Raw genomic sequence first — 13,550 nt, 5'->3', positions numbered from 1 at the left:
CTAGTCGTCAAGAAAAATGTGCAAAATTTGAAAATTTGTTGAATAAAGAAAATCGGTAAACACGATATACGCGGATTTGCACTGGGTGTCAGTTATTATTAGATTATCTAGAGAGATAAAACAAGTAGAAATTACGGCAACATGAGTGAGCAGTAGCGATTAATGGCCGTTGTTAACTTCTTTGCTGGCCGATTGAATTACGGCTCATTCAAATTCGATCTTCAGTTTTTGTAAATGCATGAGCAGCTGGTATACGAATCTTAGAGACGTTTCCATTGTTGATAATGTACTTATGTACCAATCATGTAAAGCCAGTTCGTAATTAGCTCAAAGTCGATATTATATCAAATTGAATCTAGCTTAATTTTACTTTCCAACCACAGTCCTCTTTCTATTGTCTATTTGATGAACTTCGTCAGTGAATTGAGACCGATTGTTATGGTGAATTCGAATCCAGCTATCGTTATCGCTGCCGATTGCAATATTCCTTCGACTAAATTATGGATCTGGCAAGCGTTGGATGGATACTTTTCGTATGTGCCATTGTGCTCACCCAGTTACTTGCATTGTATTGTGTTTATCTGTTTGTGTCAAATCTCAAACCTTCGCATGGCAAGGCAATACCGTGTTCGCGTTGCCTTGTTGTAATTGCACACCCCGATGATGAGACAATGTTTTTTGCCCCATTTATTGTTGCTGAAATTGAGCAAAACAGCGAAATACATTTGCTATGCTTTTCGAATGGCGGCTTCTATGGAAATGGTGAAAAACGAGCAAAGGAATTACATAAGGCGGCCGAAACACTCGGAATAGCGAGTTCTCTGGTTACACTCTTAGACTGGCCACATTTTCCCGATAACCCCAAAGTCGCCTGGAAGCCCAATGACGTCCGTGAAGTCATTCTGGATTACTGCAGTGGCAAACCTCAAATTGACGCTATTGTAACATTCGACTCGTACGGAGTTAGTGGCCACCTCAATCATATCGCAATTTACAATGGCGTTCGAAGTCTCGTAGACGATTCACAATTTAATCAGCGCGTATTTATCCTCGAATCGGTATCCGTATTCAGAAAGTACTGTCGGCCTATCGACGAGATCTGCTCCATTATTTGGCCATCGCCGTACCGTTACCGGATAAGCGACCGACAAGCTGCGCGAGTCCAAGCAGCTATGCAGGCACACGAGTCTCAGCTGATGTGGTTCCGCGAAGTGTACAGAATATTTTCTCGATATATGAGAATAAATACTTTTGTGGAACTCAGCGGTCGTTTTGACCGACATCGGCGTCGGGAACGTCCCGGTTCAAAAGCTAGTAAACCTCGCGTAGACCGGAAAAGCGTGAGCCCTCCAGGGAAGAAAACTTCAGGCCCACCTGTCCGAAACGAAAACGATATTGAAGTGGAACTTTACCAAAAAGGACCTAAATCTCCGTTTAAGGAAGTTCCTTCGACCAGCAAAGAAAAACGTGAAGTCGGCAAAAGCGGTCCTGCAGGTCGTAAAATTCCGCCAATACCGAGCAAGGAAGATGGTGATATGTCGATGAAAAAACCTATGATTCCCTCTCTGAATATAGCACTTTTGCCTCCTGGGAAAACCGCTTATAACGTTCCACGAAGTCCTAAAATTCCAGGTAAAGATAGTTCCTTCCGAACTAGAAAAAAACTCTCTGACTCCTCAGAAAGAACCAGCCCATTAAACAGACGTCTTCCAAAAGCACCACCCCCCTCACGCGGCAAATTCGATCGCTTGAGTAGATCTCCGCCAGGCAAAACGGCCTGTCCAATAAGTAGGCCGAAATTTGAGCGTGACATAGGCAAAGATTTATCCCACGACCAAGCATCTTCCGACAGAAAGGACCGTTTGTGAGGCAGACTCATTAGTCTTTGTTTTGAAAAAGCGTGGTAAGTTATCATGGGACGTGGTGCATAGCGCATTGGACAGCAATAGGCGCACATATCGTATGCAGCGAAATCTTTTATGTAGTTGTCGTATTCTTGAAGAACGTTTCGAGCTAACGCCATTCAGGCTACAGTTGTTCTGCACAGCGAAAGCGACACTGGCCATCTAAGTGATTGTATATATATATATATATCTCAGTACTAATAAAAATGATTAAAAAGATTAAGTCGTACAGATATGGATTTCTGTGTGATAGAAACGCCGAAATTATATAACGTTGAAGTTACTAAAAGGTTTATACGTGATGTAAACACCATCAATAAAAAATATTTTACATACTGTGTGCGAGATTCTGATTGAATAAGATATTCACAATACTGTTTATCTCATAGTCCTGTTCATATTTCTGAAACTCAGGCCTATTGGGCCATTATTATGCCGGGCCCGCGAAATCAGAAAACGTAGATTTCATAGCGTACAGCTATCTGTCTGCATACACAATCATGAGGATGTAGTAAGAAAGAACCTTTCGACACTTACGCAAAACCATTGCATCCGTAAATTAAACAAAAGTATGGATTATGTAGTCGCCAGCTTGAATAGCTTAATTTCTTCTTTGCTTATACGGCTTGTCTAGTACGCTACCGATGCAGTAATGATGGGTTAGCGTTGCTTCTTTCTACCTTTTAATAAACCCATCGGATCTTACTGTAAAACACAGTGCTTTCAGAAATCCCTTTGCCGCAAAGAAATGAACATCAATATGTGAAAACAATACGAAATCGTTAAGTAGAGCTCCGCGCCTTACGACTCAGCGGGGTTCACACTCTAAGTAGTCGCAATCTGATTAAAAATATTGTGTCGGGTTCGTTTATAGATTTATCCGTTGGTGCGTGATAATGTACAAGTTTTCCAAATACTATTACGAATCGTTCATCTGGAGTTACTCTGACATGTAAGTCATAAAAGACATAGAGAGTTCAATTGCAAAGCACTCATTTTTGACACTGAACGGTAAGTGGACATAATTAACGACTAATGCATTCCTTATAGGTTTGAAAAATACGCTATTTTCTAAGAAACTGCAGACTGTTGAATACGGTGGGCTATAAAAGACACATAAATAGTAGAAAACATCGACAGACCTGGCAGCACTCGTATAAAAGGACACCGCGCATGCAATCTGTAAGTCATAGATTGGGTTCATATAACTTGATAATTTTAGTAAAAAATCAGTTTCGTCGTTTTTAAAAATCAGTCGTTTTCTTTACTTTTACGATTTAGACTTGAATAATTCAATTACTTGAAATGATCTCAACCGATATTAATCGACTGCGCCCTATTTTGTACAGTTGAAATGTAATTTAGGTACAAAACAAAATTTTTTGAAATGCCGATCTAGGCTAGTTAAACGCCACAGTGCCTGACTAACACCTGCGCACACCAAATTGTTTTCCTTCAGCATAAGCATAAAGTAAAACAATGTAATAGTTATTTGATAACGGTGTCGAATAGTTAAGGGCCGTAAAGACTTAGGTAGTTAAACTAGTTAAAATGTGTTTTTCAGGTGCTACGTAGGTAACAATTTTGGCGATCATTTCATGTCAAAAACCCAAAAAAAAAGGTTAGCTTAAGAAAATTTTTCAAATTTAAGTAAGTCTTTAATTAGTAAAACCTCATGGTGAACGGTACAATCGTACTAATGCAACTCACATGTCAGCGATTTAAATTTGCTAACATTCCTTAATGTAAACTGTGCGATTGTACAAAAGCGCATTTTGAAACATTTTCCGCAAATACCTTGCCTTGAACCCGTAACATGGTATGGTTCGTGAAATAGTAGAAAGTCAAAATTACTTCCCTGTTCTGTATGGAAATTCTATTATTTGCAATACAGAAAGCACGTAACCAGCTCTTCCAAGTGTAACGCAATACTGTGCAGTATATTGAACGTAAAACAACGGTTCATTTGTGCTATAAGGGTACCCTTTGAACGTAAGCGAATGACTTGCTCTCGCTTTACGTACAATATTTATAGTGTTTGTAATAGATACTGCGACATTGTCGTAATAATAAGGGTGTAATAATAATTAATGCAATACCCCCGACGAGTTGAAGAAATCATTTCTTCTTGCTCCTCTGTAAAGTTCTTTTAAACGGTACCAGAAACCAGAAATAGCATGATACCAGCAAATCCAGCATGGTGCAAGAATGAAAAGCATTAAAAGTGTTTGAGTTTTACCGTTCTGGAGGCGATATCAAAAAGGATACAATTGTATATCGGGCTCAGATATAATATATTTTGTCTATGGCCTGTAATCATTTGGTGGATTGACCCAGACGATTAATGCTACTGAATATTCAGTGGCAATACAGGGTGTAATCAAATTAAATAAAGTAAAAAGTTAAATTCCTTTATGCTACTAAGGTAAGCATTTCTTGTTAATGGGCATTTCCCAGGCACGACTGTTATTTGTTACATTGCAATTAAAAAGTTAAATACGTTTTAGACTTGTCGGTCGTAATGCGCTTGTAATTCCTGCGCAAGCTATAACTTATCACATGGCTCTATTAGATGTTCACATTTAAATAGTTTCATTTTTTGTTGATGCACAAACAATATCGTTTTGGTATGCTGTTAAAATTTAATTTTAAAAAACCTAAGAGTGGCAATCAAAAATAAGCCGATAACGTACAAAAAGTGATTATTACAATACATATATATATATATATATATACATAGAAAGTGAAACATCGCTTACATGATTACAAAACGATGCTGGTGCTATAGGGCTCTGCTATCCTATTTTATTGGGCCGGGGTCAATGGCTATTAAGGGCCTCTAATCGCGCTAGAAGTACTATATCAGCGTCAATGAGGAGATGACGCTAATTGTCAGGGGTCTTCTTCTACAGCGAACCCGACGTCTTCTTCTATGTGATTTATGTGCACATGCGTTTCATTTAACTAACAACATAAGCGAATGGTTTTATGGTTGACTTGTCCGGCTTCGAGCTCATATATTCTTCTATAATGTCCTCTTACGCAAAAAGCCGATCCAACCGCCTCAATGAACCAACGTTGTTATATGTCAGCTACTATTAGTTATATATTATAGTGGAAGCGGGCGAGAAGCAATTTTATTTTTGTCTAGACCATAAGTAATTATGTTATAGTTGAACGATGTTCCATGATTCTGTACATTGTATATTCAGTATTCAGCTATCTGAGCTTACAGCAAGTTCAAGCAAAGGTGACTGCCTGTCACTTGAGCTTTTGTATCGATTCGGACCTCCAAAGGATTTGTTTGGTCAAAATATGATAATATACCCTGGTAGTCGAAAAGCATATATCTGGAACATGTTTATTGAAAGATGATTAAAAGTTCCTCCTACCAATTTGAATAATCACATTATCGTGCACAGTAAGTTGATCCAAATTCTATTGAAATGTTGGTAACACTGACGGAAGAATTTTCATGTCTTAACAAGAATATTAATTGATAAATAAATTGACGTTTTCTCCTGATAAGGCATGCTGGGCACAAAAATACCAAGTGCCTCCATGTCCATGTCACACCAAGTCCGACTCCCGTTCAAGTAATTTTGTGTGTTTTTAGGGCAACTGCTGCATTCGACAACCATAGCGCGCCGTCAGCGCGTCAAACGTCGCATCCGTTAGTAGCCGGGGTTGATGGAAACGAATTAGTGAGACATTTCTTCGGCAGTCAGCGAGGATTCCGAACTAAATTTCAACATGCTGGTATTCGCAAACCCACGAAAAGCCAGACCAAATGAAGCTCAGTTTTAATAAAGGATCAGCAAATCGTAAAAAACTGCCAGGTGAATCTGCGGACACAACTTAGCATGGCAGTGTTCGTTTAAACAGGTAGTGTTTGATATACAGATGCATCAAAATAAATCAAACATACTATACGTTGTGGCCAGCTACGAAAAAGCGAGTCTAAAAAGATGCTTATGTCGCAATCGACTGTGACGCTAACCTATCTACAGGTGACGAATTTTCGGCACTAAGTAATTCAGGTTAGTTTTTAGTTTACACATTATTTAATTACGTCGCCAACCAACATACAATGACTACATTGACTCAAATTCATAGCGTTCCTTTCTCAAAATAACACTCTATTCCTATCACTCTTGGGCAGATTTTGGTGTTTCAAGTCAACGGTACTCGCGTTTCGCAAGAGTGTATCTCAGTCTTAGGCTGGTATCAGTTCGACGTTCGGAATACATACAGAAACCAGTTAACTATATATGCCAAGGCGAATGTTTTTTATTAGACAAAAATTCGACTTTTTTGAACCAGCGACAAAAAATAAATGACGATGCAGGCCCTTTTGTGTAACCACCTAGTGACTCTAAAGCATTTTGTTAGATACAGCCCCACATTCACTAAGCAACGAGACTCCCAGTACAGATCAATTGTAGCTGGAGCTCGTATTCTTCTCGTATCGAAGAACAATCAGGTAGCAAAAGCCGTATTTTCACCCGCGATCTAGGTTCCTCCACTCTAATCGCCACGGCTGTTCTCGCCGTTCTACAGACGAGCTTCATCGAGTACCAGGCGTTGATTATCATCTATCTCCTTGACTTTCTAGGCGGCGTTTGGGTGCCATTGTCGCGGAAAAAGATATCCAGCGTTGCAAATTTGCGGATGGAAGTATGGTTTTTTAGGCGACAAGGATTGCTCATAATTATTGGTATGTAGACAGGTGATGCGTGCTCAATTTTAAGCCAGCATAGTTGTGACGTTGTAGCAGCATCTTCCAGATGAAAGGGTACTTACTCTTCACTGCCAGCCGTAGGAGAAAATATAACACTTCGCAGTGGAGATACGACTGACCCGATGCAATAATGGACATTCCGTTAATGAGTTGTTATGATGTGCAGTACGATGTCAGCGTTGGCGGTATGTCGAAACCATGTATCGAAAGGCGTTTGAGAACGTTTTACTCTACCGAGTCAGATTCTAGTTAGTTACAGACAACCATGTTAGTTAAAGACAACCATGCTAGAATTACTTACAACAGGAAACTATTACAAAACGCTTGCTCTTTTAAAGGACAATTACTATAGAGAGAAAAGCTATCTCTATTACTACAACATAGCTACTTAGAATCTTGCTGCGAACGGCTGACTTTTTTTTCCTTCTTTTTACTACCTTCTCGATAAGATTAAAGATGTTTTTTTTTTTTTGCAAACTTCTCCATAAGCCACTGTCATATGAAATTCTGCTTGAATGAATATCTAGAATTTAACCGAATATAGTCACTACCGTTGGAAGATCAATGCGCAAGGCGTTCAGAGCTACATTCGACCGTACACTACGGTTTTCGATATATTAGGCTAGCTTTAATCGCACAGTTCGGCTAGTTTGCCAAAGTGTCATTTTTGTTGTGTTTAGCACCACATTTTCATTGTCGCTAGTTGAAAAGTTCATTTCTCAGACGATAACATGTTCAGCTTTTACAGCATAATAATTTATTGAGGTACTTCCACAATGACAGGAGTACATGCTACAGTCTGTTGAAGATTTTCTATAGCTCTGTCGTGTTCACTTAATTCTAGCTTTTTGGGATTCAAAAAGCTGTTCAAATCATCACCATTAGGCGCTGATGTGAAAGAAATTAGAATATGAAATTTTTCTATTTCTATATTGTTGGCTACCAATGTGTATATATACATATTTAGCTTTAGTTAATAAAAACAACAATTAAGTCTAACCGAAACCCAACGTATTTCATTTAAATTATACACAAACAATTGGCAGAGTAATGCGACAACCAGCTATATTTATCCGATAGTTAGACATGCGCTTAGATCACTTTAATTGCTTTCTTCAGTGTTTCATATCTTACGCATATAATATATATATATATATATATATATTCACAGACGCCCGTATGTCAACATACATACCCAACTTGTATGCGTAATTGACATAAATGCAAGTTGTATTTTGTTATTTCCAGTCGCACACACGAATCGGCCCCCCTGACAAGTGAACTTTCCACGGAACACACATATCTATAATTTCCCGCAGGCCCATTGCGTCATTTAGCGAGTGAGCTGTCATTCAATGAGTTCCTGAGCGCATGGCTGTGTGCTTGACGGGAGCGGATTTCCTGGAGCCTTCCAACTGGGGCCTGCTTCTTTATGTTCTTTAACCTCTCGCCAGCAGCAGAAATCTTTATCGACCTTGGAGCCGACTACCGTTGATACCGCTACGGACCCCAACGACAAAATAGATTCATTCGAAAAGGAGTCTTTTGCCTTGGAAGTTAAGCTTGACTGGTATGGGAACGCCGCATATTCTGTATCGAAAACACATCGTGTAGTAAGTGTTCATATTACATCGTCTCATCGAAACGCCGTTCAATTTAGAATACAATTCTAATCAAAATGGGAGAACGGTACCTGTTGGGTCAAACACAAAATTAAGGGATAAAAGCATATTTGTAAAGAAAAAATTAAAAGTAATTGTTGGCGATTCGGGGTCTACAACGAAAATTCTAAAAACACGCACTTTGTTGCGAAGTGATGCGTCGAAAAGGTCCGATGAAAGCGCATCTTCTTGATCCTCCTTCAGCACGGTCCATTCCATAATCGTAGCCGAAGAGCGATTTCGATGGCGAGGTAGATGGTACGCTCGGCTCATCCGGGACGTGCTTAACACAGCCCGCTTGACCGTCATCGGATAAACTGTTGCTCTCCGGAGATTTGTCTTCTTGCCCACCACCATTGCCACTTGCACCGAACGGTAATTGTATAACTGCTGAGCTGCACGTGGGCAAGAAGCGCGGCTGCGCACGATTGCATTCCACCTGTAGTCAGTAAGTGACAGATATATATATATATCTGTGTGTGTGACTGTATGTATAATCACACATATATAATCTCGAGTTAAACGCCATTTTGTCCTCAACATTATTTTTAGCTATTAATACGAGGAGAAATCCTGCTATACGCATGATCATGCATTGATGCAAGTTCATTTGCTACCTAATATGTACGATAAAATTACCTTCTTTCCCCTGATACATATATAATGTTCCCTACAAACTTTGTCGGCGACGCGCTCCTCTTGAAATGTTACAAAGCCAAAACCGCGCGAGCGTTGGCTTTCCTGGTCAAACATGATTACCACCTCCAGCACCTGTAAAGTTGACCATGTATCGCCGAACGCGTAATCGTATTAGTTTTGGTCTGGATAACTGACCACAAACAGGCAATCCCCTCTGTTACTACTTCTATTTAGATAAGAATCGCTACTGCCCATGATAGACACTTTCGAAATTACTACACCTTTTGCTGTAAACACAATGGATTTAGCTATGTTTCTAAAGAGATGATTTTTTCCAAAAAGTTGCTTTAGCGCTAATAACATTAAACACAGCCGTACGTTGCCGTAGTTTTCCCTGAAAAATTGCCCAAGCTCGTTTTCTGTTAGCGAAGCAGGAAGTCCTCCAGTGAACACTTTAGGATATGGTCGCATTACCTGAAAATGTAAATGAAAACATCTGACACTTTATATACAATGTTCCTGGAAAAGAATATAACATGCACATCAGCAGATTGTCATTAATGTCGCATTCTTTTTCATGGGCACGTGTTTCAGGAAAACAATTTACTTCGAAAACCTTAACGACTGTTTGGTTTGCGCCCGCGATATAGCGCAGTTTTGCGCATCAATCTAGGAAATATTTCGGGCGTCTGTATTTGTGGTTGATGCCACCTTACTCACATGTGTTCTGTGCTCGTCTATTGTTTGACTGAACGGGACTTCCCGATTGAACCGATGATTTTACCTTGAACTTACTGTCGTGACAAAAAAATTGTAGAATTATATTATAGAACTCAGTTCAATGGCATTTGGTGTATTAGCGCGTTAAACCTAGAACCTCTGTCATCTGAATCCAGTGACTTAACCGTCCATGACATTGCGTCGAGGACCATAAATATAAGCTACATATTGTCCATAATGGCTAATAATCATATCAATAAAAGCCATATACAGCTACCAATAAAAGTAATACCATAATAACTTCATACAGTGTAGGCATATCTTATAGTCCGTACGCCTTGCTTTTACAACAAAAGGCTTGTAGGGATGTCTACTAGGATACTTCTAGAGAAACATGTTAAAGGAATCTACTTTCCACCAGGCTGATGCATAAGTAAAGTAGTTTTTCAAATATTCCCTTTTCCCTTTGCCCAGCCACTGGTTACTTCTGTATACCGAATAAATTGCTCTCCTGTTGTAATTTCATTGTGTAGCCAATAGAACCCTGATTTTGGGTTTCAAAGGTATTTGTTCCTGGTGAAAAAGCGCATTTGTGGCCCAGCTATATTTTGTCCCTTGTCAGGGTCACAAATTTGCCAAAGCAGTTCTGGATATTTGTGCCTTTTAGTGAACGCAAAACCGGTTAAAGACGTTTGGACAAATTCGATACTGGCATCTTGAGGCTGAAAGATATGTTGTTCTGATCGGCCACCAGATGTCAATAAAGATCGCCTAAAGGAACATTTCAACAAAATTGGCCGAAGAATTGAACGTTAGTCTGAGTACTGCTAAGTATCTTAAACCTATGGAATTCGCTCAAAAGTTTGGAGTCTGAATGCACCAGATACTGACTCAGTAGTGCTTGTCTAGCATGAACAGCGCGAAGCTACGATGACAGGTTTCTGGGCAGAACTATTACGCGCGATGGGAAGTAGTGTCTTCAGGTCGATATGAAGCAAAGAAAGGAATAGGCAGCTCAGAATTAGCCTTAGAACGATTAGAGTTTGGTGGGACTGGGAAGGCCTTATACGCAGCAGAATGCTTAAGAACAAGACAGTCAACAAGGATCCATATTATTGTTACCAGTCAGATGAAGAGAGCGAGGCTATCCAGCAGAAAAGCCCCGATGAGCAAGGTAAAATCATCCTGTTCCAAGACAATGTCAATGAGTCCACCGATTCTTATCGGCGCGAGTTCTAACGACGGATTATAGTCTTTTTCGATTATTGACGAGTAAAATTCATAACCGTACATTTGACGGTGAAATGGGCTTCAAAAGATAGCTGGACGAGTTGCTTAACAGGAGACCTGAAAATATCTGGCGAGACGGAATAAATAGATGGTTGGGTAAAAAGAGTTCATACGGTCCTAATACATCTTAAACAGAAATCGTTTCCAAATTCGAATAAAACGTTGTACCTTTTAAGATACTTTTGTATCATTTTAATAATATAGCATCTAAAGGAGACATCTGCTTTCAATATAGAATAGGACTATTAGGATGCTCTTTTACAATATATTGAGATACAGATATTATATATATATATATATATATATATATATATATATATATATAGAAACAAAAATACAGATTGCAATTGTCATGAAGCGAATCAATACGAAATATGAAAGGCAAACACATTTTTTATCGGCGTTACAGCAAAAGCTGTAGGGCTTGCTTTTGCGCACTATTTGTCCATGCCATAATTAAAGATAACACAGTTTTTAAAACTACTAGCTTACCCTCCCGGGAACCTTGATGTGATTTCCGTTTTGTCCACACGGTTTCGGATCGACCTGTACATAACGTCAGTATTATCCCGGGATATTTATTCTATTTTTACATTAACTCTATTCTAAAATGAAATAAAGCTGATAACGCCGCAGAAGTAGCACGAACGACTCGCGGAAGAAAAGACATTTTTTCTTCTAGTGGTTTTTAACAGATGAATTATTCCGTATTAATCAGATCCTACCTTGTTGCAAATAGAATTTCATTAAAGACGAGTGATTTCAAATCATGTAATCGAAAAAATATTATTAAGTTCGAGAAAGATAATACCACTCGATTGTCGACAGAATGTGGACCTCTTTGGCAGACGATAAAGGCGATACATGGGTCACGATACGTTACGAAGCCGAAACCTCGGCTACGTCCCTAATTCACAGATTATGACCAACAGAGGGGAATTATCACGGTTATTATATAAATTAGAGCTAAATAGGAAGAACAAAACATAAAATGAATGATTGAAGGTTCTAAGTCCTCTCCGTGTGGAGAGAATCGATTAGGTCCTAGGGAATAAATAGCATTACATATGAAACCTGTACGAATTTTTTGGCATAGCACTACGATTTACTCTATAGGCGTTCGTACTTCACCTGTTCGTTTGTGACGACTGTACAATCCTCGATGTCTCCGAAGAGTCCGAAGTACGCAGCTAGACTATGCCGCGTTGTACACCACGAGAGACCCCCGACAAACATTTTACTACCGCCGCCAGCCAGTCCGCCTAAGTAGTCTCCATCGCCGCCGACACTGGATACATTTGTTGAATCCGCAGCAACGATCATATTGACGAAGAGCAGATTGACCTTAAATATCAGCTGGCACTTAGATGAGATACTTTTAATCGAGTTAATTCGATATCCCGAATTAATCCTATAGAGTAAAAGTTTCGGCACAAGAGGTTCTACAGAAGAAATCGACTTCAATAAACCTATTTTATAAAACACCATATTTTCGGATAAGTGGATGAACTGAGAATAATTTGTCCTTTTTCTCTTTTCTTTATAATTTCTAACTAGTAACACTCTAGCGAAATGAACTCGACCTACATTAGTAAAAAAGCTTTCAATGCCAAATCAGTTCCAACTGGAGTGTCTACAGTGTGATAAAGTGAAAGGCTTCAAAATGCATGGCCATTATAGGCTCAACAAATAATTGACACGATCAAATCCGCGGATGGAATCGTTGAATCATATTTGGTTATTGATAGAAAGATGAGGCCTCTTCGTTCTAATTATGGTGAAGCCATCGTTCAGAGATGACACTCTCCTAGTTCTCTAAAGTTGATCATATCCCTAACTACGACAAATAAAATGCTAAAAATTCATACATTGGCGACGCTTGGCCATATATGCAGCCTGGCCGTGGCTGCTTCCGCGGGCAGTGTGGATGTTGTTTGTAAATATCAGGCAGGTGCGTTACCGATCAGAAAAGCTGCTTCGATCCTTGTCTTTTGTATGTTTCTACAAGATCGATAGCCACTTGTTTGGTTCCTGGGTCGACTGCGACGTATTTTTGCTGAAATTGAGATTCTATGTTGCAAAAGGTGTTCTAAAAGTGTTCAAAGGTCGAGTGGGTAGCACTGGACAAACCGATCTCGCCTACGTTACTGTTATGCCTCGTATGGCCACTTCGCCGCCACTGTTGCTGGCAAAAATAGCAGACGATAGTAGATGTAAATAGTATTTCAGGACATAGGTTGGATACTAAAATGTAGTAAAACAAAGTTGAATAACGGTGAACTATCTTAACGGTTCCTTGAATCAATTCTTAAAAGGATCGGGATGCTGGAGCGAAGACCATGCAATGAGTTGGGTAGATCGTGTGGGACCGCCTGCTTACTCCAGGGCCCTCAATGGAACGTAATAATCGAATGGTGATGTAATCCAATTTGTTTTTGTCCAAACAGTCGGCTACAGAATGTTACGATCACTGTCGCAGATCGATAAATAAATAATGAAATCATTTCACAAAATCATTTAAAAAAGAAGTGGTTTTTCATAAAAAAAAATTAGAACAGTTATAGGATTAATCTCTCCTAGCGAAAAACCTCTACA

The 13,550-nt window shown here is 39.4% G+C and overlaps 2 protein-coding genes and 1 long non-coding RNA gene across 6 annotated transcripts; 2 read left to right on the top strand and 1 right to left on the bottom strand.

The window, feature by feature from the left end:
• The first annotated feature begins 71 nt into the window (after positions 1-71).
• On the top strand, positions 72-2,240 carry LOC111267876 (uncharacterized). Its single transcript, XM_022846432.2, has one exon. The coding sequence runs from the start codon at positions 501-503 to the stop codon at positions 1,866-1,868; it is 1,368 nt and encodes a 455-aa protein (XP_022702167.1). The 5' UTR covers positions 72-500; the 3' UTR covers positions 1,869-2,240.
• Positions 2,241-7,639: 5,399 nt separating this feature from the next.
• LOC111267877 (RNA-binding protein Musashi homolog 2) lies at positions 7,640-13,273 on the bottom strand. 4 transcript variants are annotated; one of them, XM_022846433.2, is made up of 8 exons: positions 12,824-13,273; positions 12,087-12,299; positions 11,767-11,862; positions 11,448-11,501; positions 9,324-9,419; positions 8,946-9,077; positions 8,448-8,745; positions 7,640-8,235 (listed from the first exon to the last, which is right to left on the bottom strand). In XM_022846433.2, the coding sequence occupies exons 2-8, from the start codon at positions 12,276-12,278 to the stop codon at positions 7,994-7,996; spliced, it is 1,110 nt and encodes a 369-aa protein (XP_022702168.1). In that variant the 5' UTR covers positions 12,279-12,299; positions 12,824-13,273; the 3' UTR covers positions 7,640-7,993. The 4 variants fall into 4 exon arrangements, with proteins under 4 accessions (XP_022702168.1, XP_022702170.2, XP_086827608.1 ...); XM_022846435.2 differs by lacking the exon at positions 12,824-13,273 and having other exon boundaries at positions 7,640-8,145; positions 12,087-12,798; XM_086971482.1 differs by lacking the exon at positions 12,824-13,273 and having other exon boundaries at positions 12,087-12,795.
• LOC147752477 (uncharacterized) lies at positions 8,133-13,483 on the top strand. The gene is made up of 2 exons (XR_015313986.1): positions 8,133-8,258; positions 13,271-13,483. It is a non-coding gene; the product is annotated as an uncharacterized LOC147752477 (long non-coding RNA).
• Positions 13,484-13,550: the final 67 nt, after the last annotated feature.

The sequence above is a fragment of the Varroa jacobsoni genome, unplaced genomic scaffold (genome assembly GCF_002532875.2).
Source record: "Varroa jacobsoni isolate VJ856 unplaced genomic scaffold, vjacob_1.0 scaffold_1233, whole genome shotgun sequence".
NCBI classification, from domain to species: domain Eukaryota; kingdom Metazoa; phylum Arthropoda; class Arachnida; order Mesostigmata; family Varroidae; genus Varroa; species Varroa jacobsoni.
Note: the sequence above shows the minus strand (reverse complement) of the source record. Positions and strands in the feature narration are given on the sequence as shown.

What these genes read in the sequence shown, in the direction of transcription:
- LOC111267877 (XM_086971482.1), bottom strand. Translation starts at nt 12,443, where the DNA reads ATGGTGTTTTATAAAATAGGTTTATTGAAGTCGATTTCTTCTGTAGAA. An exon ending in TCAGGGAAAACTACGGCAAC is followed by an intron (nt 9,078 to 9,323) that starts GTACGGCTGTGT and finishes TCAACTTTACAG; the next exon opens with GTGCTGGAGGTGGTAATCAT. An exon ending in ACGCATCACTTCGCAACAAA is followed by an intron (nt 8,236 to 8,447) that starts GTGCGTGTTTTT and finishes TTTTCGATACAG; the next exon opens with AATATGCGGCGTTCCCATAC.
- LOC111267876 (XM_022846432.2), top strand. Translation starts at nt 501, where the DNA reads ATGGATCTGGCAAGCGTTGGATGGATACTTTTCGTATGTGCCATTGTG.